General features: G+C 33.4%; 2 protein-coding genes across 3 annotated transcripts; both read left to right on the top strand.

Moving 5' to 3' along the window:
- Positions 1 to 3629: 3629 nt before the first annotated feature.
- On the top strand, positions 3630 to 6989 carry LOC108325635 (cysteine-rich receptor-like protein kinase 44). 2 transcript variants are annotated; one of them, XR_008247605.1, is made up of 7 exons: positions 3630 to 4547; positions 4682 to 4801; positions 5052 to 5194; positions 5303 to 5513; positions 5711 to 5884; positions 6190 to 6340; positions 6459 to 6599. XR_008247605.1 is itself a non-coding variant. In XM_017558728.2 (7 exons), exons 1-7 carry the CDS (start codon positions 3749 to 3751, stop codon positions 6807 to 6809), a joined length of 2013 nt encoding a protein of 670 aa, XP_017414217.2. In that variant the 5' UTR covers positions 3640 to 3748; the 3' UTR covers positions 6810 to 6989. The 2 variants fall into 2 exon arrangements, 1 of the variants encoding a protein (XP_017414217.2); XM_017558728.2 differs by having other exon boundaries at positions 3640 to 4547; positions 5711 to 5948; positions 6459 to 6989.
- A 1365-nt stretch (positions 6990 to 8354) lies between these two features.
- On the top strand, positions 8355 to 12372 carry LOC108324996 (cysteine-rich receptor-like protein kinase 44). Its single transcript, XM_017557968.2, has 7 exons — positions 8355 to 9307; positions 9885 to 10004; positions 10608 to 10753; positions 10856 to 11066; positions 11182 to 11419; positions 11544 to 11694; positions 11820 to 12372. Exons 1-7 carry the CDS (start codon positions 8506 to 8508, stop codon positions 12168 to 12170), a joined length of 2019 nt encoding a protein of 672 aa, XP_017413457.1. The 5' UTR covers positions 8355 to 8505; the 3' UTR covers positions 12171 to 12372.
- Positions 12373 to 12602: the final 230 nt, after the last annotated feature.

Genomic DNA, 12602 nt, shown 5'->3' with positions numbered 1-12602 from the left:
ATATTATATAATACTTTTATAGTATAAAAATAATTAGAGCAATTCTGATTTACAAAAGGATAAGTTTTTTTTTTATATTTTTATCATGAAAGTATATACATTTTGTAAAAACTTGTAATTTCTTTGGTATAAATATGTTATAAATTATTTTTTTATTTTACTAAATAAATTTTGTGAGAAGCTCCGTTGATATTGGGCGACTTACCTCTAAATTCCGAAGGACTATTAGCATCACAGCAAACATTTAAGTTGATATCAATTTTAATAGCTTTTACTTTTGACCGTTGAATTTCAGACACCAAAATAAAATAAGACGTGTGTAAGTGTATTACACCTAATCCAACATAATTACAAGACGTTGGGTTAAGATTTATTCAATACACTCAATTAAAACTGAGTTCATATATTTTGAATTCAACCTAATTGAATTATTTACTCAATATATGATAAAAATATTACGTGTTTGACAATTTCATTATAAAAATAATTTTATATTTTATTACATAAATATTATTTATATATGCATAATAAATATAATTATTACCTTATAATTTAAGAGACAAAATGTTAACGAACTCAAACCTGTAGCCTTTATGGGAACAAAAATGAGAAATCTACGGAAAAAGATAAATCCTTGAGTCTGAAACCAAGAAGTTACGAGAAGTGCCAGAGACTTTCATGCAAAAGTGGATGAGAGGAAGAAACAAGAGTAGTAAGTCCACACAAGCTGGAGAGATCGGATCATTATATTTTAACACATTTTTTTAATAATTTTTTAACAATAAATTATATGTTACTATTTTATTTAAAATGGATCCATCACAAACTATTATATAAGTTGTTATAAATAAATTCTAAAAAAAAATTATTAAAAAGAATATTTTCCGAAAAAATCACTGCCCAAGAAGAAAATAAAATGCTTAAGAAAAAAGATAATAAGCATACAAAGTCAGCAGAACAATTCAACAACATTTTGATCATGAAAAGGAGGAACACCACTTACTGGATATATGCCTGTTTAGAGTTCATGCCCATACATTTCTATCATAATACTAATACAAAAAGGAAAACAAATGAAACTCTGCAAAAGCTTATTTCCTTCCGATGACTGGAAGAAGACTTAGGTGGTACTCTGTCAAACACTTCACATGAAACAACAGAAGAAAGAGTCAAACGCAAAAAACTTATGTAAGGCTTGGATCAGAATTCAGAACAGAAGACAACTACAATGGTCTCTATGATAACAGCAAAGGCAACTACACAACAAACAGCCCCTATCACAACAACCTCAACACCCTTTTATCCATTTTCTCTTCCCACAAACAGATCAACTACGGTTTCTACAATTTCTCATATGGCCAAGGTGTAGACAAAGTATACGCCATTGGGCTATGCAGAGGCGATCTTAAGCCCGATGAGTGCCTTAAAGTCCTCAATTATTCCAGAGTGCCTCTGGCAGAGGGCTGTCCAAACCAGAAGGAGGCCACTTGGTGGACGGTTGGAAAACCAACCCACGATCTGAGCGGTCTGAGCCAATAATCACTTATTAAAGTAAGAGGTAATTAGAGACATTGGGCAACTGTGATTAAGATTTTGTTAATCTCATGTCAAAAACTATAAATATAAGTTAAAAGTGAAAAGTAATTGGTTCACATTTTATGTATATTTATTGTCATTGTTCTGGACAATTATTGACTTTAGTAAAGGAGAGGCTTTGATAGATACACCTTTAAATAGTAGGATAAAGATAAAGAAGAGATATACCGAAAGAACTTTAGCACAGAAAAATCTTTGATAGATACACCTTAAAATAGTAGGATAAAGATAAAGAAGAAATACACCAAAAGAAATTGTGTAGGTGTTGAAAGTTGCTTCCTCGCACTTGAAACAAGAATTATAAAAATTAAAATTTCTCCTTGGCTATTTTTATAGGCTTGATTAAATTTTAAATTATTGATATTTTTTAATTAAAAATTTCTATTAAATTTGCTTGTGTCCATGACATTTCCAGGCCAACTACAGTGCACCGATTGTTCGGCTGTTTAGTTTTATTGTATGCATGTCATCACTCGTTAATTAATCTGGAATAACATTTAAGAAATTAAATAGAAATTTCTTCATTTCTATACCTTCAATCATTCCTTTATTCATTCTTTAAGGCAAGTTTTTCTTATGTTGTCTCTTTCTCATAATAAGAAATAAAAACTGCACATAAAATAAAATATAAAATCATGAAACTTATATTTTAATTGAAGAAATAAAAAAAAATGAAACGTCAAATTAAAGTCCTCCTCGGGTCAGTCAACAATGCTAACATCATGTGCCAAATAAAGCTGATTCAGATCTCAAGAGACCCCAAATTAGTAGTAACATCCTATTATAGTTGGAAGGGTGACTGCGGCTTAGGGTGTAAGTAAAAGACCCTGCCGGCGATTTGCAAAGTGGTCGTCGCCGTGGAAATGCGGTGGTGGGAGTTCTCCTCTGCCACTCGGGCTTCATCTCTGCCCTCTGCTCCTATATGCGCGTTCGATGCACGCTCTCCCTAGTGGGTACTGATTGGGGCGTCATAGGTGCTTATTTTGGTCAGCGACGGCCGCCTAAAACTGCACAGTGAGGACGCGTGAGGAGCATGCGTGCCACAACACCACTGGTCCACGACAATAGCCCCACTCCCATTCAATTCTCCCGTGTAACACATTCCAACTACTTTAACAAGGTTGCGTTGATGATTTTTTTTTTCTCATACTTTATTGACAATTTTTACTTATGTAAACATATATAAATTTTAATATTTTTTCTTATTTTTAAATAAAATAATATAATCGTGGTTACCAGACATCAATTTTATAGGTAACTTATTATTGTTGATCTTTTAACAACTATTGAAAAAATAACATAAATTATTTATTTTATTTTCAACAAAAAATAAATTAATTTAACAACCTCTTCCCAACTCATTTATCTTTCAGCGTCGAGATAATTTTATCCAGCACAGCGATAATGAGGCTAACACATGGAAAAATTATGCTACTAATTTTTATTTTCATTTGATTATCTTCACATGGATAATTAATTTTCTTAATTGACCAAAATGTGATATTTGTGTACGAACACGCGGATAAAACTTTGACATCTTCCAATATTTCGGAGAGGTGAGCATGAGGAAAAATACCAAAACAAAAGGATGGTCTCATTTGTGTTGAAACTGTCAAACATTTAGAGTTAAATACTAATAGCAAAGACGGCATCTTCATTAAACTGCACTATCATATATCCTCCTTTTTACTTACCCAACACATTTATTATTTTTCTTGACCGATATTTCCAAAGCCACTTTTACAATCGACACAACCAGTTGCTGTCAAAACCTTCTCACCTCATTATCAGAACATCAATTAAAAAATGTAGAGATTATATTCAAGGGGCCAAGTTTCTACACCTAAACCATATTTCCATCAATTTCATTTGTATATGGCTCATTCAATTTACATTTGTGAACAAAGCAACATGCTTTGTAATACATTTTCATGTATCAATTAAAAGCATAAAAAATAATGAGTTCTTATTTAACCAAATCCACTCTAAATATTTCATAGTAGGTGACGTTTATTCCCTTGCAATGACCGGAAGAAGACTTAGTGATACTCAATCAAACACTTCACATTAAACAACAGAAGAAAAAGTCAAACGCAAAAAACTTATGTAAGGCTTGGATCAGAATTCAGAACAGAAGAAGAGGAAGACTACAATGGCCTCTGTTTCTTTCACTCTCTTTTCCTTTCTCCCTTTTCTCTGTGTCATCGTAATCATATCACAGAGCAGTGCTCAAACACCCTGTGATAACAGCAAAGGAAACTACACAATAAACAGCACCTATCACAACAACCTCAACACCCTTTTATCCAGCTTCTCTTCCCACACACAAATCAACTATGGTTTCTACAATTTCTCATATGGCCAAGGGGAGGACCAAGTATTCGCCATTGGGCTCTGCAGAGGCGATCTTAAACCCGATGAGTGCCTTAAATCTCTCAATGATTCCAGAGTGTCTCTGGCAGCGAGTTGTCCAAACCAGAAGGAGGCCATTACGTGGACGGTAGAGTGCATGTTGCGGTACACTAACCGCTCCATATTTGGCGTTATGGAAAACCAACCTACGAATGATAACTACTACGATTTAAATGTAACGGGTTCGGTGGCAGAATTCAATGCAGCGCTGGAGAGCTTGATGAGGAATCTAACACGCATAGCTGCATCTGGTGACTCTCGCCTTAAGTATGCCACTGGCAGTACTCCTGCTCCAAATTTTCAAACCATATACGGTCAGGCACAGTGTACTCCTGATCTGTCATCCGAAGATTGCACTAAGTGCTTGGATGAAGCTGTCTCAAAAATCCCACAGTGCTGTAGTGGGAAGGCTGGAGGCAATGTTGTAAAACCCAGTTGTAGAATTAGATTTGACCCTTATATCTTCTATGGACCTACGCTGAAACTAGACCCAGATGTGCCACCATCATCGTCCACCAACAACACTTCTTCTTCACGAGGTATCTCTTATGTTTTACTCAAATTGTTCACGTCTCAATAATTACAACTTTTGTTAGTGATTTTGAATTTAAGGTGACCTTAAGTATGTGCTTATTAATCTTAATCCATGGACTGAGTATTCTGGTCGGTGCAGGAAAGAGCAACACAGCACGGACTATCATCGTCATAGTAGTGCCAGTTGCTTGTGTTGTTTTGCTGCTCGCTCTTCTCTGCATCTATTTAAGCCTAAGGAAACAAAGAAAAAAAATTGAATGTAAGTCTATCTTGGATTTGCCATCATTTGTTATAAATATTAGTCTTACAATTTAATGGAGCAGTAATCTAGCACAAATCATATCTGAATGATTTTAATTAAAAATTCATTGATCCGATATAGTATCAACTTGACCATATTTCTTCTGGGTTTTAATTGTGAAATTATATCTCTCGATGCTATTTTTAACTGTACTCAATGGTCACATCTGAACAACTCAAATCTCACTCGAGTCCCTATGTTTATGAAGTTGAAAGAGAAGAAGAAAGTGATGAAGATGAAGTCGCATTTACTGAGTCATTGCAATACAACTTCAACACCATACGTGTTGCTACAAATGAATTCGCTGATTCTAATAAACTTGGACAGGGCGGGTTTGGAGCTGTTTACAAAGTAAGACTTCACTTTTCGTTCAGATAAATAACACCTCTTCATCAAAGTATGTTATATCCTGTAACTTGGCCTAGGTTGATTTACTATCCTTGAATCGTGTATCTTCAGGGTCAGCTTTCCAATGGGCAAGAGATTGCTGTCAAAAGATTGTCAAGAGATTCTGGGCAAGGGGATTTGGAATTTAAGAATGAAGTGCAATTAGTGGCCAAGCTTCAGCATCGAAATTTAGTTAGGCTACTTGGCTTCGGCCTGGAAGGAAGAGAAAGGCTACTTGTCTATGAATTTGTTCCTAATAAAAGTCTTGATTACTTCATATTTGGTAAGTTCAACATCTGCATAATTTTATTGCTTCTCTTACGTAGTACTGCTTCAAGACATAATAAAAGCCTTCATAATCATATTTGATAGATCTAAATGATTGCATAATTAGAATGTCGCTCTAAATTCCAGTTCTGGTCTGAGACAAGACAAATCCTAATTATTGATATAGCGTTAAAACTCATGACTTATACGCAGATCCAACCATGAAACCTCAATTGGACTGGCAAATGCGCTACAAAATCATTAAAGGTATTGCTCGAGGCATTCTCTACCTTCACGAAGATTCTAGACTACGGATTATACATCGTGATCTTAAAGCAAGTAATATTCTCTTGGACAGAGAGATGAATCCAAAGATAGCAGATTTTGGTATGGCAAGATTAGTTTTAATGGATCAAACTCAAATAAATACGAGTAGAATTGTTGGAACTTAGTAAGTATTACAGCATAGCTTATCTTATACAAGACTTTAATTTCCATACACTATCAATGAGAAGTTTCAATTGTTTAACTTTTGAGTGATAGCAAAAAAAAAATACTTTTATAGCAATCGGAATTCAAAAATTAATGCTTTGTTAAGAAAATCACTGGCAAATTAGATGAAAAAAATTTATACTTAGATGAGTCATAATACTTATGAGGTATGACTAAAATTCTATCTTACTGGAATACAGTGGATATATGGCACCAGAGTATGCAATGCATGGACAGTTTTCAGCAAAATCAGACGTCTTCAGTTTTGGTGTACTGATTCTTGAGATTGTAAGCGGCCAGAAAAACAGTGGAATCAATAATGGGGAGAGTATGGAGGATCTGCTAAGCTTCGTAAGTCTTTTTTTGGTCACTCGCTTCTTCTTTGCCACCTAAATTATGGATTAGAAGATTACATGCTCCAAAACGTTAATGTAGAAGTGAATCCGTGATCTGATAACAAATTTTGCAGGCTTGGAGAAGCTGGAAGGAGGGGAAGGCTATAAATATTGTAGATCCATCACTCAACAGCAATTCACGGAATGAAATGCTGAGATGCATCCATATTGGTTTACTCTGTGTTCAAGAAAATTTAGTTGACAGACCAACCATGGCTACCATTGTACTGATGCTTAATAGCCATTCTCTGAGTCTCCCTATTCCTGCAGAACCTGCATTTTATATGAACAGTAGAACTAGAAGCTTTCCAGAGATGCAGTCATGGGAGTATAATTCAAGGGAAAGAGGATCAAGTGAACCGATACTTAAATCAGCTCAAGAATCAGAAAATGAAGCTTCAATTACTGAGCTATACCCTCGCTAGATGTTGTTCATCAGAGTGGATCTTTCATCATTCATGTATCTTCTCTTAAACCAAAATACAATGTATTGGAAAGTGGAGTAAAATGTGGGTGCAGTATCTGGTTTAAATATGTCACCACACGTACTTTCTCTAAACCGAGACTGAAACCTGTGATATAACATGAAGTGTGTGTCACTATTATTCTGCTCTCTCTCTACACTAACATTTCTGTAATATTGATCTTCAAAATCTGGTTTTCGAATTTCCGTAGCATTTTTTCTGTTCTGTATATACCCCATCAAACTACCGCCCAAATTCTTTATGTTGGAATCACTTAAATCTTAAGATCAAAAGTTCTAACAACTAATTAAAAGAAGGAACATGTGATAATAAAATAGAAAACTAGAAGTATTTATTTAAGGAGGAATAAAATTGAAATGTGAAGAGAAAACATAATGGTGAATAAAGACAATTAAAAAAGAAATTTATTATTTTAAAATTATTCTTACTCTCCCTTCTTCAACCAAACAATAGAAATTACATTTAATTATTAATATTTTAAAATATATTAAACAAACTAATTTTTAAAAAACATATGTATTACTATAATATTTAATGTTTTCGAAAATCAGATGAATCGATAAACCAAATGATGAATTTTCAATAATTCCATCGCATTTGGATTGCAATCAAACAAACTAATAATAATAATAATAATAATTAAATGGTATAAAAATATTATTAAAAAAAAATAAAATCATAACTTTACAACACTGAAATATAAATAAAGCATAACTTTATGAGTTCTAAATTTGCAAAATATTAATTAAAATTCAAAATAAATATAGCAAATTAAAATTTAATAAAATACGATAGTGTCAATTAACGATAGAAGTTTTGCATCTAAATTAAGTCAAATATTAATATCAATAATATTAAGGTATAAATATTACATAAAAATATAAATTACTAAATTAGATGTTTTTTTTAAAAATAATAATAATTGTTAAATAATATATACTTAGTTCTAATCCTTATCAAATAGATGTGTTTTTATATTTTTTAAAAGTAATTTTGTGGTTGGATTTTTACGTGTTTTGGGACCAATCGACGCGGGAGCAGACTGACTTAATCAACGCCAAAAGCTGACGGGCTTTTTCAGTATCGGCATTCAATTTTGCTAGTAATTCCGTTCTATCTCAATCAAGTTTCAGCCTGCTGGAGCTAAACGTGGTAGCGTATTTTACATTGAAAAATATTTTTTTAACAAACTTTTTATAATTTTTTTACGACATGATTAATTCGTTTCAAATATTTTTTTAAAAATAAATTTAAATAAATCAATAAAATAATAACATACATTTACTAAAAATATTTATATTTTAAATTTGCTTCACTCTTATAACGAGTCTGAATAATAGAATATATCTATATAATTCTCCTAACTTTTTAACTTGTATTAAAAAACTAAATAATCACATTAAAAAAAGTTTATTAAAAAGGCATATTCTACTATGATAAAAAAAAATTATCAATATTGTTTTAAAATTAAGATAAGATATTTACGTGACTGACACGGCGTGCATAACCTTTAGTTTGTATTGAGAAGTAAACTTTGGTTGTGACTGAGTCAAACAGTTCACACTCTGTGAAAGTAAAGCTGCTTAGGTAAGCTTGAATCCTCATTCTTGGTTCCATATGTTACTCCTGAATCAGAATGACTGCAATTTTCTGTTTGCTTGGTCTCTGGGCCACCATAATCGTATCGCATGCAAGCGCTCAGACACCATTCTGTGATAACAACAAAGGCAACTACACAGTCAACAGCACTTATGACAATAACCTCAACACCCTCCTATCCAGTTTCTCTACCCACGCCCAAGTGAACTACGGTTTCTACAATTTCTCACATGGCCAAGGCCTAGACAAAGCATACGCCATTGGGATCTGCAGAGGAGACCTTACACCGGAAGAATGCCTCAAATGCCTCAACGAAAACGGAGCGGCTCTCACAAAAAACTGTCCAAACCAAAAAGAGGCAATTGTGTGGGATGGTGAATGCTCCTTGCGTTACTCTAACCGCTCCATATTTGGCCTCATGGATAATCAACCTACGGTGCTACTCTATTACACGTTGGAGGTAAGGGGTTCGATTGAGCAATTCAACGCAAAGCTTGAAAGCTTGATGAGGAATCTAACACGCATAGCTGCGTCTGGTGACTCTCGTCGTAAGTATGCTACAGGCAGTGCACCTGCTCCAGATTTTCAAACCATATACGGTTACACGCAGTGCTCGCCTGATTTGTCTTCCGAGGATTGCTCTAAGTGTTTGGAAGAATCTATCTCAAAAATCCCAGATTGCTGTAAGGGCAAGGCTGGAGGCAATGTTTTGAAGCCCAGTTGTAGAATTAGATTTGACCCTTATATATTCTATGGACCTACACTCAAGTTAGACCCAGATGCACCACCACCACCAACCACCCCACCACCATCTCGCTTCCCCAACAACACTTCTCAAGGTATTCTTTTTGGAAAATGTTTATTGAACAACCATTTTTGACAACATTTAGACACGCGCACATGTGTCAAAATCTGAGTGATCTAGTTGGAAAAATTAAATGAAAATGGACCACTCAGATTTTGACACGTGTGCGCGTGTCTAAATGTTGTCAAAAATGGTTGTTCAAGTATCATTTTCCATTCTTTTTCTCTATTCACAACTTATTCCTCATCCAATACAATAAAACAGCACAAAAATGCTCCCAAGTTCACTTAAAGGGGTTTAATCAAAAGCATATGCATAAAAGTTTGTACGTAAAATAAATCAATTTTTTATAAATTAAATTGACGTACTTATAGATAATTTTTTATTCAATTTTTAGTGTACTGAGAACTTGGTTTTATTAATTAATTTATTTTTTAAGCTTTATGGAAAAGTTTTCTTCCACAACACTTTTGACTTTGTTTCAACACGTTTTCCTCTCTCCTTAACTGCTGTTTTATTTTTATATTAAAATTTAGGCTCATGTTGGACTTTGGATATTTTATTATTCTTAATTATTCTAAATTCGTGACCGAGGATTCTGGTTTCTACAGGAAACAGCAACACGTCACGAACCATCATCGCTGTAGCAGTGCCAGTTGCTGGTGTTGTTTTAGCGCTCAGTCTTTTTTGCATATATCTGATAGTTAGGAAGCCAAGAAAACAAATTGAAAGTAAGTCTCTAATGCTCCAAAATCGATTTCCTGTCATATTAAAAAAGAAAATTAATTAGTTATTTGGTCCATGTTTTAATACAAAAGACAGAATTTAGTTCTTCTGATTTTTTATTTTTAATTTGTCATCCATTTTTTAAAATTGATGTAATTTGGTCTATATTAACAATACAAAAATGTTAATTATATCAATAAAATAAATTATTTTTATTAACAACTTCAATTTTAATGAAAAATCTTTGATCTGTTTCAAGAAATTTAACAAGAAAAACCAAATTACATAAAATTTTCACAAATAAAAAACAAATTGCATTAATTGTTCACAAATTAAAACTAAAAAAAAGGATTAGCTTGATATTTTTTTTATGATAACATGATTAAATAACTAATTAAACTAAAAAAATATATAAATGATTCCTTTCTTCAAATTTTGTTTAGTTCATCAAATTATTTCTGACCAGGTAACAGGGAAAATATATTTAGCCATTTCCTGTTAATTTTCATTATTGGAAAATTATCTCTTTCTGTTATTTTTTTTTTCTTGTATTCGCTTATTATATTCAAATACTCACTAATATTACCCCTGTCCTCATGCATGTGAAGTTGGAAAAGAAGAGGATAGTGAGGATGAAGATGAAGTTACATTTACTGAGTCATTGCAATTCAAATTTGAAACCATCCGAATTGCAACAAATGAATTTGCTGATTCTAATAAGCTTGGACAGGGCGGGTTTGGAGCTGTATACAAAGTAAGATCATAATTTGATTCGGTTAAAACCATCATCAAAATATAATACATCATGATTTTTCTCCCACAGATATTTTACCATCCTTCACTGATATATTTTCAGGGTCAGCTTTCCAATGGACAAGGAATTGCTGTGAAAAGGTTGTCAAGTAATTCTGGGCAAGGAGATACGGAGTTCAAGAATGAAGTGCTATTATTGGCCAAACTTCAACACCGAAATTTAGTGAGGCTGATTGGTTTCTGTTTGGAAGGAAGTGAAAGGCTCCTTATCTATGAATTTGTTCCTAATAAAAGTCTTGATTACTTCATATTTGGTAAGCTCGAACAACTGCATTATTAGACTGTCACTCTATTGTTCTAGTTTTGATTTAAGGACTCAACTAAAATATTGCTTTGTAATATTCATATGGTTTCCGTATGTATATATAGATCCAATAAAGAAAACACAGTTGGATTGGCAAATGCGCTACCAAATAATTAGAGGTATTACAAAAGGCATTCTCTATCTCCATGAGGATTCTCAACTACGAATTATACATCGAGATCTAAAAGCAAGCAACATTCTCTTGGACGAAAACATGTATCCTAAGATATCAGATTTTGGGATGGCAAGATTGTTTCAGGTGGATCAGACTCAAGCAAATACACACAGAGTTGTTGGAACCTAGTAAGTGAGAGAATATAATGTAATTGTTGTACAAACTTAATTTCAATCAACTGTAAAGTAAAATAATTTACATTGAAGTTTCATAAATTTTGAGTAATTAAATGTGCATTTGGTTGGCACGCAGTGGATATATGGCTCCTGAGTATGCAGTATATGGTCATTTTTCAGCAAAATCAGATGTTTTTAGTTATGGTGTAATGGTTCTTGAGATTGTAAGTGGGCGAAAAAGTATTGGTGCTCGTCATGGGGAGACAGTGGAGGATCTATTGAGCTTTGTAAGTCTTTTTGTTCTTCTCACTGTATTTTCCCTCTCCTTTATCAGAAAATGATTTGTTTCTTCAGATAACTGTACAAATGAAACGTGTGAAGTAACGAACATGCATTTGAGGAATTAATGCAGACATGGAAAAACTGGAAGAATGGAAATATTACAAATATTGTAGACCCCACATTAATGAAGGGTTCTCGAAATGAAATGATAAGATGTATCCACATTGGGTTACTATGTGTTCAGGAAGATATGGCCAGCAGACCAACCATGGCTTCTGTAGTACTCATGCTTAATAGTCATTCTATCTCTCTCCCAATACCTTCAGAACCTGCCTTTGTTGTCAATAGTAGCACAAGAAGCTATCCAAACATGTTCTCGGGAGAGCTTAATTCAGAGAAAACAGGATCGACTGAATCCACGAATAAACCAGCTCAATCTTCGGTAAATGAGGTTTCAATTACTGAGTTATACCCTCGCTAGAATTTGACACAATACGAGTGGTTTGAAGCTTAAGCTACATGCTATTGTAGCTTTTTGTTTTGTTCAATATTTTGATTGTTCTATCCCTGGGTAAGCTGCCTACAACCTTGTGAAGCTTAATTTACATCTTTCTACGGTAAAACGAAAACTTAATTGGACCTGAATTACACAGATATTGATTTTGTGCATAATATTTCTGCTTTGTCTTGGGTTGGCTTGGTCCTCTGCTTTTCATCATTTTCTGTATGTTCAGATGCTCGGAATTTCATCTTTCTTTCTTCACTGCCACTCTTTCATAGTTCGAATGGAAACGCTTTTGCATATTTTTCTTCACCCACCTATAAATATCTTTTCTCCGTATTTCTTCCTACACCTCCAAAAATTTCTATTTTATCATTTTCATTAATAACCATTAATATTCTAACGTTTTTT

The sequence above is a fragment of the Vigna angularis genome, chromosome 3, assembly GCF_016808095.1.
Source record: "Vigna angularis cultivar LongXiaoDou No.4 chromosome 3, ASM1680809v1, whole genome shotgun sequence".
NCBI classification, from domain to species: domain Eukaryota; kingdom Viridiplantae; phylum Streptophyta; class Magnoliopsida; order Fabales; family Fabaceae; genus Vigna; species Vigna angularis.
The sequence above is the reverse complement of the archived record's forward strand: the minus strand, read 5'-3'. Positions and strand labels throughout refer to the sequence as shown.